General features: G+C 51.5%; 1 protein-coding gene across 1 annotated transcript in view; it reads left to right on the top strand.

The window, feature by feature from the left end:
- CCDC88C (coiled-coil and HOOK domain protein 88C) overlaps positions 1 to 14,063 on the top strand; it is a 46,127-nt gene that overhangs the window by 18,372 nt on the left and 13,692 nt on the right. The window contains exons 4-9 of the mRNA XM_019642315.1: positions 1 to 204; positions 3,888 to 4,031; positions 5,935 to 6,121; positions 7,357 to 7,502; positions 9,849 to 9,938; positions 11,618 to 11,856. The exon at positions 1 to 204 is cut by the window's left edge and continues 1 nt beyond it. Of these exons, the coding sequence (XP_019497860.1) occupies positions 1 to 204; positions 3,888 to 4,031; positions 5,935 to 6,121; positions 7,357 to 7,502; positions 9,849 to 9,938; positions 11,618 to 11,856 (1,010 nt within the window). The remainder of the gene's footprint in view (positions 205 to 3,887; positions 4,032 to 5,934; positions 6,122 to 7,356; positions 7,503 to 9,848; positions 9,939 to 11,617; positions 11,857 to 14,063) is intronic.

The raw sequence follows: 14,063 nt of genomic DNA, 5'->3' as shown, positions 1-14,063 counted from the left end.
GGCCAAGGACAGCGAGCACGAGAACCTGCAGAAGCAGAAGGAGCAGCTGACCGCGGCCTACGAGGCCCTGCTGCAGGACCACGAGCACCTGGGCACACTCCACGAGCGCCAGTCGGCAGACTACGAGGCCCTCATCCGCCAGCACAGCTGCCTGAAGACGTTGCACCGCAACCTGGAGCTGGAGCACAAGGAGCTCGGGGAGAGGTGCGTGCCTGCAGCTGGTGGGGCATCAGGCGGGCTCCCCCGGGGCTCGCATCCCGCCTCCGCTCTGCCCCCCCGGGTTTCCTCTTGGCCCGCTGCTTCAGAGTCTGGGGCACCGGCACTTTCCCAAAGGGAAATAAGTGTCATCCTCAGTGACTTGGAGTTTGTGCAGCTGGATACCGAGTGGCAGGAGGGTCCCCAAATGCAGAAAGGGGTGCGCAGCTCATCCAGGCTCAGTGTTGGGGTCCCTGCTCCCCTAAGAATTCCCACCCCCTCTTCCGTTTCTCTCCAAACCAAGAGCAGGGAGGAGGAAGTTCACCACAGCTCCTGACTTGCAGTGCGATGCCTTACCCTAGGCTCCCTGGCCTTTTCTTTCCTACCAAGGTCTGGGCTTCTTTCTTTATTTAACCTTTAATTTTTGAAACTTTGGATAGTTCGAGTGGTATAGACCCTGTGTACCCATCACCCGGCTTCAGCAGTGATCAATATCTCAATATTCTGCCATTCTCATGTCAGCTGTACTTCCCATTCTCCACTCCCACACTCCTTTTTTTTTTTCTTTAATGTAAAATTGATATACCTGACATGCACAAATCTTAGCTTTGCACTCTTGACACACCAGGGTTTTATGTGCATTGTCAGACTTCATCGCCCAAGCTCCTGTCCCGCAGATCCCTGATCTTTCCAGGTCCCTGGGCAGGTGCACAGGACGCAGAGCCTGGGGGAGGTGTGATGTGTGCATGACCAACGCAGGAGAGAGAGTCACTCGGACACTTCGAGCCGCATAGGAGGGAGCTGTTGTCCACCTCCTGTGCTTGCAAGATGTCCCTACTGACAGTGTGTCCCTTGACTCAGCTTCAACATGACACTAAGCAAACACTGGGTCTTTAGTGGGAGCAGCTGGGGTGCAGGGGGTTTCCCTTGCAGGGGTCCAGGGAGGTTGCTGAGCCCACAAAGCCTGCTGCAGGTGTCTGATGATGCCGTGGGGCCGGGTGATCACATTCATTCGTTCACTCACTCAGTGCTTCTGTTTGCCTTTCTCTGGAGCCCTGCACCCCTTATCTACCTGATCTCCATCCTTAGGGGCGTGGAGACCTGTGCTCCTATAAGACTGCTGCTTCCAGCCAAAATGAGCATCTTCTGCCTCTTGGCGTTTCCATCTCTCCCTCTTCCGACTTCCATCCTGTATTCGTGCGACATTTATTGAGCATCCGCTGTATGTACATGTGATGCTGTGTCTGACGTGGTAGGGATGCTCTCGGCTGAGTCATGAAGGGGAGCAGTATCAACACAACTCCGAAACCAGCAGCTAGCATGGTGCCCACCAGGCGCTTGCGTGTCTTGTTTTTTAATATTGTTTTTCAATTACAATTGACATACAATATTACTTTCTGGTACAACATAGTAAGTAGATACTTACATAACTTACGAAGGGATCACCGCAGTAAGTCTGGCACCCACCTGACACCATACACAATTATTATAATACTGACTATATGCCCTATGCTGTACTTTTCAGCCCCATTACTGTTTTTGTAACTGTCAATTTGCACATCTTAATCCCTTCCCCTTTTTCATCCACCCCTCAAACCCCCCTCCCATCTGGCAACCATCAGTTTGTTCTCTGTATCTATGAGTTGGTTTCTGTTTTGTTTGTTTGTTTATTTTGATTTTTAGATTCTACGTATAGGTGAAATATGGAATTTGTCTTTGTCTGACATATTTTACTTAGCAGAATACCCTGTAGGTCCATCCATGTTGCCATGGCAAGATTTCACTCTTTTTTTATGGCAGAGTAAATGCTCCATGCATATGTACCATTTGTCTCTCGATGAACACTTAGGTTGTTTCCTTATCTTGGTTATTGTAAATAACGCTGCAATGAGCATAGGGATGCATGTGTCTTTTTGAATTCATGTTATGGGTTTCTTCAGATAAATACCCAGAAGTGGAATTGCTGGGTCCTTCTTTGTCTCTGGTTATAGGCTTTGTTTTAAGGTCTGTTTTGTCTGATGCAAGTATTGCTACTCCAGTTTTTTTTTTTTTTTCCATTGCCATTTGCATGAAATATCTTTTTCCATCTCTTTTACTTTCAGTCTGTGTGTGCCTTTCAATCTGAAGTGAGTGTCTTGCAGGCAGCATATGAAAGGGTCTGGTTTTCTTACCCATTCAGCCACCCTCTTGTCTTTTGATTGGACTATTTAATCCATTTACATTTAAAGTAATTACTGATAGGTATGTTGTTATAGCCATTTTATTCATATTTTTGGTGATTTCTCCCGCTCTTTGGCCTCCTCCCCCTTTAACATTTGTTGTAATACTGGTTTGGTGGTGATGAGCTTCAGCCTTTTCTTGTCTGGGATTATGTGTCTTCTTAATGTCCTGTTATATATCAGAGGACGTCATGATGTTCTTCATGTCTGTTCAAACGGGAAGGTTTTTGCAGGTGAAACTAGTGCTGCTCTGAACGGAGGGTCCATTGTGGTTTCCCCTGTAGGTCCTTGCTCCGGGCAGCCTGCAAAAGTCCTGTCTTACTCAGTAGTTTTTGCTGGTTGGACGGATGGCCAGAGGCCCCTTTGGTCCGCCTTCAGCGAGGCTACGGGTTTGGAAGTGGAGGTACCTGAACACAAGATGATGGCTCAATCTAGATTCATTTCATTTGACACTGATAGCAGACACCCATTCGTGCCCTTAACACATACTTACTGAGTGTCATGCCTCACACTGGGGACTCAGTGTGGAGCAAACCTCGTCGTTTCTTCCTCACAGGTGGGGGGTTCCTAATGGTTGGAGATGTGCTTGATCAGTGTGCTTTTCTAAGACATTACAACATGGGAGCAGGAGTTGGGGACCCTAATGGTCAGCCCTAATTTGTCAGCCCTGAATGGCTTTTTCCAGAGTCGTTAGCCTAAGAAAGACCACCACCCCAAAAGGCAGCCAGAGCCCCCACTCCCAGCTTCTCACTTTGGCATGTTGGGGCAGCCCCTGTCCCGTGACTAAAGGCCAACAACCGTTTGTTTTGAACAGCTGCCTGAGCAGGTTTTCGGGTTTGTGTCCCCCGCAAGCCTTGGCTGCAGTCAGATGGTACAAGTACAGCTGATAGAGGGGTGGGTGGGGTTGGAGGTCTGAAGACAAAGACTGGAAACCCTGGCACACTGAGCGTGGAAAGCTCAGGAAGGGGTCTGGAAGGGCATTCGCCTGAATGGGGAAGGTCGAAAGGTGGCGCCTAAGCCACTGCCTTGGACTTGGGGCAGCTCTTATGTCATCTGTGAATACAGCAAGTTCCAGCAGGCGGGAGGGACAGCCTGGGCTCATCAGGGATTCCACCCTTGTGCTCTGCTGCCCTCCAGAGATGGCTAACATTGAGGCTGGAGAAGGAAATACAAGGCCCAAGCTGAGAGCGCAGTGTGGGGGAGGGTAAGGGCTGGTGGGAGGGACTTGAGGAGCAGGGGAGGGTGTGCGTGTGTATCTGTGTGTGTGAGGCTATGTGTGCGTGCACACCATCCTCCCGTTTCTCCGCTGTCCAGCCCCGTTCCCTGCCCATCCTCCTCAGCTCTGCAGAGAGACGCCACCAGAGGAACCCATGTTCTCACGGGAGGTTTGCAGTCAGTCTTCTGGGGTGTGCATTACCTGTAGGAGCAGAGGGCCCTGGGCAAGCTCCCAGCAGGTGTGTTTCCATCCAACAGGCACGCGGACATGCTGAAGCACAGGACGGAGCTGGAGGAGCTGGAGAAGGCTTTGCACACGGAACGGGAGGCTCTGCAGCAGGAGCAGAGGACGAACGCCATCGCCGCCGGCGAGAACCAGAGGCTGCGGGGAGAGCTGGACAGGTAACCAACTGCCTGCGGCATGTGCCCTCGGGATTCCCGTCAGACCAACTCGCTCAGCACCCGCCAGAGAAGGTCGAGTGAGACCCGGTCATCGTGTACGTTTACAGACCCTGTCATGTTAACAGCTGGATGGTAATAAGGTCAAAAGGACTCTGGCTGGTGGCTGGGATGGAGGGACAAGTGACACCTGGGACCATGCGTTGTTTGTGTTTGATAACCTCACCTCCATGCTTGTGACAGTGACGATTATATGAGGCACAGGGCCTTTGTCGTCTGGCGTGAGCCACACAGCGATCCCATGAGTGCAGTGCAGTTGGTCCTCCTTGGTCACACCTTCCCCACTGGTGAATTCACCTCCTTGCTGAAATGTATCGTAACCCCCAGATCGATGCTCACGGCGTCTCATGGACGCACCCAGACGGGTGAGGTATTTCAGCCACTTGATGCACACATTCGCAGCTGAGGTTGAACAGGGCCTGTGACCTCTGCCTTCTTTGTGTCATCATTCATACTGCAAATAAGCATCCTTTTTGCGGTCCATTTAGGTCCATGGTTTTCGTAGTTCTGTGCTCTTTGGTGGCAATGTCACTGTTTAAAATGGTCCCCAAACAGAGTGCTGAAGTGTTGTCTGGTATTTTCAAGTGCAAGGCTGTGACATGCCTTACAGAGAATGTATGTGTGGTAGACAAACTTCACTCAGACCTGAGTTAGGGTGCTGTTGGCTGTGCATTTATTACATAAGGCGTCATTAAACAGAAACCCACGTGAAATAAGGGCTGTCTTGATCAGTTGGCAAAGAGGTGACCAGAGAAAACCTCCCCCTGTGTTTCCCCTGGGAACCGTGGTTCATTATTCGCTAATTCAGTATTTGAGGTGACTTTACAGAACATTACTACTGCGAATAATGAGAATCGACTGAGCTGTTATCCTTTTTTCTTTCATTTTCGTTTTTTTTATTGACAGGTGGGGAAATGGGCTCAGAGAGATGAAATAACTTGGTCAGTGCTTCTAGTTAATGGCATAGTGGGATTTCAATCCAGGTTTTGTCTCATCCCAGAGGCGTGACCGTATGAAGCTGCCTCCTCCCTGTGCCCTTTGTTAATGGGGACCAGGGCCTACAAACCTGGGTGCCTGCAGTGGCCAGGCAGGTCAAGCACGTGGGGGACAGTGTCCGCGACAGCCCAGACAGTGACATGAGGCTATACACTGTCTGAAGATTGTCAGCTGGGAGGCAGGCCTGGGGCTGCCAGCTCATCCTTTTATTTATGCTTTTTTCTTACAAGAAGCTGGACATATGAATGTTGATGTGAAACTTTAAAATTTTTAGATGTCGATAAACTAATTTTTTTTAAAAAACTGTACAGGCCAAACAAGACACATCTGTGTCCAAATTGAGACCACGAGCCTCTGCTAATTTGAGCTTTCTGATCTAAATCGTTCCCCCCAGGAAACACCAGGTGGGATTAATTATGATGATCATTTCGGTGGATTTACATAATACCCCAGCAGCTCATATTTTATTTATCTCAGGTGTTGAAATTAGAAAGGAATGGGGAGAAGAGCTGGGCATAGACGTAGCGTTAGAGCAAAAATGTTCTGGTTCAATGACTTTAAAAAGGGTTTTAATAGCAGAACCCTTTTTCCAAGCAGGCAGAGATTATAGCAATGGTACTCTGAGCCTGCCTGTCCTGACTCCCCCAGCCCAGTATGGGAGCACCAGGGGTACTCTCATAGAACCCCAACAAACACAGTTTGAAAAGTTTGCTGATTCTGTTCAGCCCCCTGATTTGCACGTGAAAAAAACTGAGGCCCAGAGAGGCTGTGGCTTTGTCTAAGGTTGCACAGCGGGGGCGGAGCCTGGGAGTGCTCTTCAGACCCCGGCCCTGCGGCTCTCCACCCCCAGGGTCAATTTCCTGCACCAGCAGCTGAAGGGCGAGTACGAGGAGCTGCACGCCCACACCAAGGAGGTGAAAACCTCGCTGAACAACTCGCAGCTGGAGCTGAATCGCTGGCAGGCCCGGTTTGATGAGCTGAAGGGGCAGCACCAGAGCATGGACATCTCGCTGGCCAAGCTGGACAACCACTGCGAGGTGAGGCCTGGGCCTGGTGGGGCCGCGGGACCCTGGGGTGTGTTCCCTGGGCTCAGCTCTGTTGTGATGGGATCTTGTTGGCGTCTGTGTTCCAACACTGTGTGAGGGTCACACACAGGCCAGAGGAAACCAGAGGCATTTGAAAGGAGCAGACACTGTGGTTGGTTAGCAGGACATGGGAGAAAACACCTTGCACCTGACCTTTGCTTTTTGCAGGGTCGGCATAGAAACAGCCGAAAACCGTTTCATTTCCATCCTCTTGGCTGGGCATTGGGCATTTGCTCTGTGCTCAACGGTATCATCTCAGTGAATCCTCACAGTGACCCTGTGAGCTGGGTGCCCATCCTCGTCCCTCCTAAGTGGCAGGTTGGAACCTAGTCTGTCTGAAGCCAATACTTGCAACTTCCCTGCTGCACCAACCATGATGATATTCTAGAGCAGGGGTTGGCCAGCCTCGGCCTGCAGTTCACATCTGCCTTCCCCACCTGTTTTTATACAGCTGTGAACCAAGAATGGCCTTTACAGGTTTGGATGATGGGGAAAATCCAAAAAAGAATATTTGGTGGCATGTGAAAATGATCATTTTAAACGTCAGTGTCCATAAGTAAAGGTTTTTGAACACAGCCATACCCACGCGCTTCCATTTCTTCTCTGGCTACTTTCCTGCTGCAGTAACAGGGTTGACTAGTTGAACAGAGACCACCGTCCTGCCTGGAAAGCTTAAAATGATTTACCACCTGGCTCTTTACAGGAAAAAAAATGGGTCCACTCTCTTCTAGAGCAGAGCTGTCCAATAAAAACAGAACGCAAGCCACTGTATTTAATTCAAATTTTTCTAGTAGCTGCATTAAAAAAGTAAAAGGAAACAGGTGGGATTAATTTTAATGTTATGTTTTTAGTTAGCCAGTGTAGCTAAGATATCATCTTAACATGTAGCCAAAACACATTAAAGAGACATTTTAAATCATTTTTAAATTGCTATTAAGTCTTCAGAGTCTGTTGTGCATTTTGCTCTCGGGACCCAGCTCGGCTGCTGGATTGGATGGTGCAGCTGCAGAGGGATCTTGGCCGTCCCCACGTTATTGGCTGTTGTGGTCCCTCCTCATTTTCACGCGTGCGGAGGGTCCTGAGACGGACCTGTGTGCACATGGCCCTGCCCTTCTTCTGGAAGCTGGAGTCCCATTCTTGGAACTCGGGTCACACAGTGTTTGAGACGTTGTTGGTCTGTGTTTCAGCTGCTCTCCCGCCTCAAGGGGAACTTGGAGGAAGAAAACCATCACCTCCTGAGGCAGATCCAGCTCTTGAGCCAGCAGAACCAGATGCTTCTAGAGCAGAACATGGAGAGCAAGGAGCAGTACCACGAAGAGCAGAAGCAATACATGTGAGGGACGCGGGGCTCCTGCAGGCAGCCGGGCTGGCTCCCGGCGCCACGCCTGGTGTCCCGGGGGCAAGGGGACAGGCGCGCCAGCTTACCAGCATCTCCTCTCGGTTTTCCCTGGGATGGCTCTAGATTCCTGCGAGTGGTGGTGGCTGGCTTTTGTTTGCTTTTCAGAGGCACTGCCCACCACCAGAAGCTTCTTAACCTGCTTTCGGAATTAAGCTCACTGTTAAAAATACAACAGTGCTAAAGAGAGGTATCTCAGGGAAAGGATTCAGATGGGAGGCTGAGTTCAGGTACCGTCGCCTGGCCCTTTCTGTCAGTGTCTGTTTTCCCTTGGGCGGTCTGGACAGCAGGTTTTCGGTGTGCTGTGGTTGTGCCCCCCTCAGCCGGTATTTATGAAGTGCCGGCTTCGGCACAGCCCCTGCGAGGGGTGTAGAACCAGCTCCCTGGTCCCAGGAACTAGTAGAGGTGATGGGGTGTAAGCAGAGCTGTGTCCATACCAGACCGGTGCTGAGCTACATGGGGGCGTGGTGCTGGGCGCTGGGGTTCTGCTGCTGGCATGGGATGGGGGGTGGCAAGCCAGGCGGGGGGATATGAAGGTGGAGCGTGGTGTGGCCGGGGAGCGGGGAGCGTCAGGAGAGTAGGCTGCAGAAGAAGGCGGATGCTCAGCCATGGAAGGCCTCCTGCCCAGCAGATGAGCTTGGATTCACTGGACGTGTTTAAGGGATGCTGGCCTAGCAGGGCCTAGGAAGCTGCCCGAAACGCGGTCAGGAGAAGAGCCTTAGCCCTGGAAACCGTGTGGTTTGGGAGTTAAGTAAGCCAAGGTGATCTCATGGGGCCAGGGTGGTACTCACCCCTCTGTGCTGTGCTGGGTGTCCCTCCTCGTGATCAGGAATGGCTGGTCAGTGGGGGAAGGCAAGAGGAGACGCGCTGGCAGAGGGACATGGTCACGGTGAACACCGGGGTACCGGCCCAGCTCCCCAGTGTCACAATGCGCCTTTGTGGTTCTCCTGGCTTCATGTGCTCATCTAGAGCTGGCTTGTCACCTGCCGAAGGATGGTCTATAGTAAACACACGCTGTAATTTGGGGTAGAAATGACCATTGCCTGACGTTGTCCCTCTGCAATCGAGCTGTCAGAAATCTATCAGAAGCCTGGTACCCACAGGGGTGATGTGATCACGGCTTTACACTCGAGTGTCTGCATGGCCAGGGAGTTGACAAGCTCCCTGAGCCTGCTCCGAGCCAAGCACCTCCCTGGGCCCTGGGAAGGTTCTAGTGCCTGCCCTCCGTGAGTTTGCGCAACTGCGGTGTCAGGCCCCGCCATGAGAGCATCCCAGCATATGGCCAGACAGCGTGGCTCTGAGGACAGAAGGACACAGACATCAAGCCGGTGGGGGGGGGGGGGGCTGGGAGCAGAGCAGGGTTGGCGGTCAGGGGCCTGGCAGTTTGAGAGCTCTTACTTTTCATGAGGCGCTTTCTGTGGGGTGAACTCTTGAGAAACCCTTGGGTTTCGGCAGGACCTCGTCCGCTTCATGATCGAAGGGGCCTCATTTCAAATGAGGACACCAGGGGTCCGAGCTGTCAAGGCCACACAAGAGTCAGGCGCCAGCAGCCCAGTGGGCAGCGTTGTACAGAGTGCACCCCCACCCCCACCCCTTCACAAGCTGGGTTTCTGGCTTCTCTGAAAAACTGAGCCGACCCACCCCCCAGGGCCTGTTTCTGTCCCCACACGGCAGCGAGCGGTTCCGGTGTGGCAGCCATGCCGCAGCCCCCGGCACTCCCAGGCCTTCCCAGGCTGCGTGGCTCCCTATCTTCTCTGCCAGGCCCCCGAAAGCTTTTGAGCTTGCCCCTGTGCAGGTGTTACCAGAAACCCAGCATTGGGATGGGTCCAGGGCAGACGCCTGGCTCTTTCAACCTCAGTGCCCATCTAACTCACTGCGGGCGGACCTTTCCTCGCCACCAAAGGCATTGATCTGAGCCCCAGGAGCATGTCCTGTGTGCGACCTTGATTGCCCAGCGTCCTGAGTGACCTGGCCGGAAAGTCCTTGGGGCTTCCGAGCTTGACTTTTCAGGTGGTTAGGGGTTTGCTCCCTTGAGTTTACTTAGAGCCAGACCCTAGGTGCGTGAGGAGGTCTCCCCAGGCGTTAGGGCTTCCTGGACCCAAGTCAGCCGCTTCCATTCACACGTGCCCAGCTCAGCCGTCATGGTCACGAGCACCAGGATGTCCGAATCCCAGAGAAATACTGGCCCCTTCTGGGCCAGGTCCCAGGCTGGGCTGATGAGTAAATTCACATGTTGTATTTAAAATTGTGACTCAGTTGTTTTTCTTTCTCCTCTATTCACAGAGACAAATTAAATGCCTTACGGAGACATAAGGAAAAACTGGAAGAAAAAATCATGGATCAGTACAAGTTTTATGATCCTGCTCCAAAGAAGTGAGTTGATTTAAGTTTCAGTAACGTGAACACAGAACAGAAAAGCTTGCTTTGCCACGAGTGGGGTGAAAACCAGAGCCGCCAGAGCAGCGCCCAGGTGTGGGGCCTGCATCTTGCTCTGGATTCCAGGTCATCTGCGTGTAGGCCCTGCCCACCACAGAAAGAGTTTAGAATTTCAGCCCTAAGATGAACTTTCCTTTAGCCATAAGCCTTTTTATTTTTTTTTTTTGTGGGGGTTTTTTGCGGGGGGTTTTTTCCTGTGTGTGGGGTGGGCCCCCAGGATTTACTGCGCCCTGAAACCCAACCCCAACACCACACACCCGCGGCAGTGGTGCCCACTGGCCTGCCTTCATGTCGTGCCCGGCAGTGTGTGAAGTGGCCAGGCTCTTGGCCTCATTTTTTGAATTCAAAGTGTCCACGACAGGCGCGCACTGGGGGACGTGTCTAGCCCACGACCACGAGAGGTCGGGGCCTGGATAGCCAGGACGCAGCGCGGGGTCCTCACGCGGAGAGGGAGGAGTCGTTGTCCCAGCCATCAGGCTTTTTAAAGGGGCTGAGAGCCTGTGGGTTTGGAGCCATTAAAGCAGGATGGAAGGGTTGCCTTATTAGGTTCGGTTTCAAGATTGAACAGGACGTAGAAAACCACATTTCTGTTTTGGGAAGGAGGCTTGGGAAAGACACTGAACCAGCAAACAGCACCCACGGTCTTCAAACATGGGGACCTTTCAGCTTTACCCAAATTCCCCTGGATTCACTAGACCCCAGGGTGACTTCGCAAACACAGTTCCTTCTCCAGAGAGCAGCAGCCCCCGGTCGTGGGGCTGGCTCAGTCCCTGAGACACTGGCTTCCGTCCAGGTGGGCTCCCCCTGGTTCCGGGCCTGACCCCAGGGGCCGAACCTTCACACTGTCCTGGCCCGGCCCAGCCTTGAAGTCAGAGTCACCGTGAATCCCTCAAGGCCTCTGTGTGGAAATCCCAGAACCACAGGATTTCAGAGCCTCCACCTGAACCTTCTCCTGGCAGAGAAGTCGAGGCCCAGAAGAGGCAATGGAGTGACTTGTGTAGACACACGGCTGTTTAGTTGCAGGGCCAGGATTAGAACCCAGATGCGGTCTCCTCTGACTTTAGAAAGCCTCCGTTTCCAGTTAGCAGCAACTGCATCGCTTACCCTTTAAATTCAAACAGCGTGTCCTTCCCTGCCCTCTTCCCCTCGCCCAGATTCCTCAAGGCTGAGGAATGGTCCAAGTATGCCGGCTTACTTCACTTATTATCTCAAGCAGAAAATGAGGAGGACCCTGACTGTGTTCCTGAAAATGGCATTTTGACCGAAAAATTGCCAACAGATTAGATTAGCACAGCACCACTTCCTTTATTTCACACAGATAATCAAAGAGGCGAGAGCTCTCTTCTGTGTTCCTGAGAGGCTAGCGAGGGCTCCTGGCATAATGCCCACTTCTCCCACCTGGGGTCTGTGCGAATTAACTGCAAATTATATTCTGCCTCCAGAGCCTCAAATACGGTGATTATGGTGATGGTGAAGGGCGCTATCATTCTGAACCCTGAATCAGTGGCCCATGTCCCAGGCTGGTGATGGGAATCCCAGCTCATGTTAGGGTACCCAGTGACCTGCTGGAGGGGCAGGGAGGGCTGATTGTGTCCTAAAAATCTCCTTCTGACTAGGAAAAACCACTGGATTGGAGCCAAAGCCTTAGTCAAACTCATCAAACCAAAGAAAGAGGGTTCCAGAGAACGACTGAAGTCAACCACAGACAGTCCTCCCTGGCAGCTGGAGTCCCCAGACCCTGCCTCACCCTCTGCTTCTCAGCCTCTCAGATTGCAGGCGGAGCCTCCCGAGACCACCCCCTCAGGCTCAAACTGCGTAGAAGAGCGAGACGCCCACAACGAGCCAACAGGGAAAGGTAGGAGGGGCTGACCTGGCTGCAGGCAGGACGTAAAGGGGATGACCTAAGGGCTGCCGTGGACAGGGTAGAGACGGCGTGTGGGTGTGCGCACGTGTGTGAAGGAGCTTGAACAGGTGTGCTGCAGACACACACCTGCCTCCTTAGGTGTGTTAACAACCAAGTAGAAAACAGGAACCCAGGTCAGTGTGGTGCTGGTTTCTTCCCGTAACACCTGAGCAGCATCTTCAGGTAGACTGTTATGGACTCGAATATCCAAAGCTGAGATCCACACAGCACCACCGAGACCAGCTCCGCACATGTCTTTGGGTTTCCCCATATGTCACAGGTCTGGAGGAAGCCATTTCCGCAGGGAGATCGTGGTGCATTTAACATGTCACATCCATAGGCAAGATCTTCAGCGAGGCCTTGTATGGCTCTGATCTTTTTGTCACTTAGAAAAACAGGTCAGGTGTACTTCTCTAACCTGATCTGGCCTTGAGGCCTATCACCACGGGGTGCTGTTTACCGTGTCACTTAGGGCTGTCATTTAGAGTTTGCCATAGGTTCTGAAACAGATTTCTAGTGCCATGTACTGTATTCCATTGAGTCCAAGGCTGCCAATTACAAGCTGCACAATTATTGTGCACACAGATAAAAGGAAAATATGAGCAAACCAATTGGTGTGGCAGCGACAATTTTGTCCTTGTTGCCATCTGGCCAGCGGTGACTGTGAGACATTCTGATCTCAGAGATGTTAAGGTTAGGGGTAGGGGAGGAAATGTACATTTTAGAATCAATTAAACACAGCAATAGCCTTAAACGTAGTTTAATTTTCAAATTTACTTTTAAATATCATTTTATGGATGATTTATCCATCAACCTGCCACACCTACACCCTGAGAAATTTAAATTTTTATGAAGGACACTAGGACTTTCTGAAGATCAGGCCGAAGCCTGAGACTCGTGCACTCCCAGGAGCTGACGTTACAGCACCGAGGGCCAGTGACAAGCCACTTTCTCAGTGTGACACGTGCATAAGCCTTTCGGGGGTGACATCCACTACTTCACGTCTTGTCGTGTCACTTGAAATGAAAAAATGGAATGTGCACATGCGCCCACATTGTTGGGGGGCTACTGCTTTCCTTCCCAGTCTTTACAGGAGATAACTGGGTAGAAGGCTCAGGTGCAGGTGAGTGAGAATGGAGCCTAACAGTTGTTTTATCTAGAGGAGCTCTGTGGCCTCAGGTTTTTCAAACTGGATATTTCAGTGTTGTTGGTTTTGTGGGTTTTTTTGACATTTATTACCTCAACGTGTGCTATTGTTTAAGATGGCTTAACTATAACCAGCCTAGTAGAGTTAGGAAAACTTTCAGCAGGGAAAAAAGGCTTGACCGGTCCAAACTGTTGTGCTGATCCATGAATGGGCAGGTCAGTGATAGTTGTCCATCACAGCAGCCAGGTATTGGGCCCGTTCTCTGGGCTCAGCACCGTTTGAGCTCATTTCCCTACCTTTTCTGTCATTTAGTCCTGGCTGCCCTGTGAGGCAGGCACGATTACTAGTCCCTTTCCAGAGCTGAGATAGGGCGGCCTGATGAGGTGCAGCACCTGCCCGAAGAGTGAGTGGTAGAGCTGGGATCCGAGCGTGGGTCTGACCAACTGCGGAGCCCGAGCTCCTAACCGCTAGAGCACTCACTGCCTGCAGTTAAAGCGGCTTTGGTCCTCAAAGATGCTGAACAGGCCTGGGGCGCAGGCATTGACTCAAGTCGGTCCGTTATCCTGCGGTGCGAGCGTCGGCCACCAGGTGGTGCTGTGGAGAAAGAAATAAAGCGGGTTCTGGCGTCAACTTGAATCCTCAGTCAGAAACTCGGTAAATCAGTTGTGTTAACGTGTGACGTGTTCAGAAAGTTAGACCGATTTGTCTGCTCTGCTAAAACTATGATGTCAAGGTCATGAAGTGTAGGTTTGAAGTAGAGGACACGTAGGAGATCTAAAAGGAAATCATAATTCTTGATGTTGAGGGGGTTTTGGTATCAAAAAGAGGTATTTTCATTATTTTTAAACTCATCCTGCCCAAAGGTGTAATTTTAGATGTACAAGGATTATTAGTGAATAGTGCAGGTAGACTGTTTCATGACAACAGGCCAGAAACGTATCATTAGTGTTTCCAAGGTCTTTAAAGAGGAATGAGTTAGTGTGTGAGCTGAATTGTCAGGGAGCCTGTCATT

Source organism: Hipposideros armiger, unplaced genomic scaffold (assembly GCF_001890085.2).
Source record: "Hipposideros armiger isolate ML-2016 unplaced genomic scaffold, ASM189008v1 scaffold_67, whole genome shotgun sequence".
Lineage (NCBI taxonomy): Eukaryota > Metazoa > Chordata > Mammalia > Chiroptera > Hipposideridae > Hipposideros > Hipposideros armiger.
The sequence above is the reverse complement of the archived record's forward strand: the minus strand, read 5'-3'. Positions and strand labels throughout refer to the sequence as shown.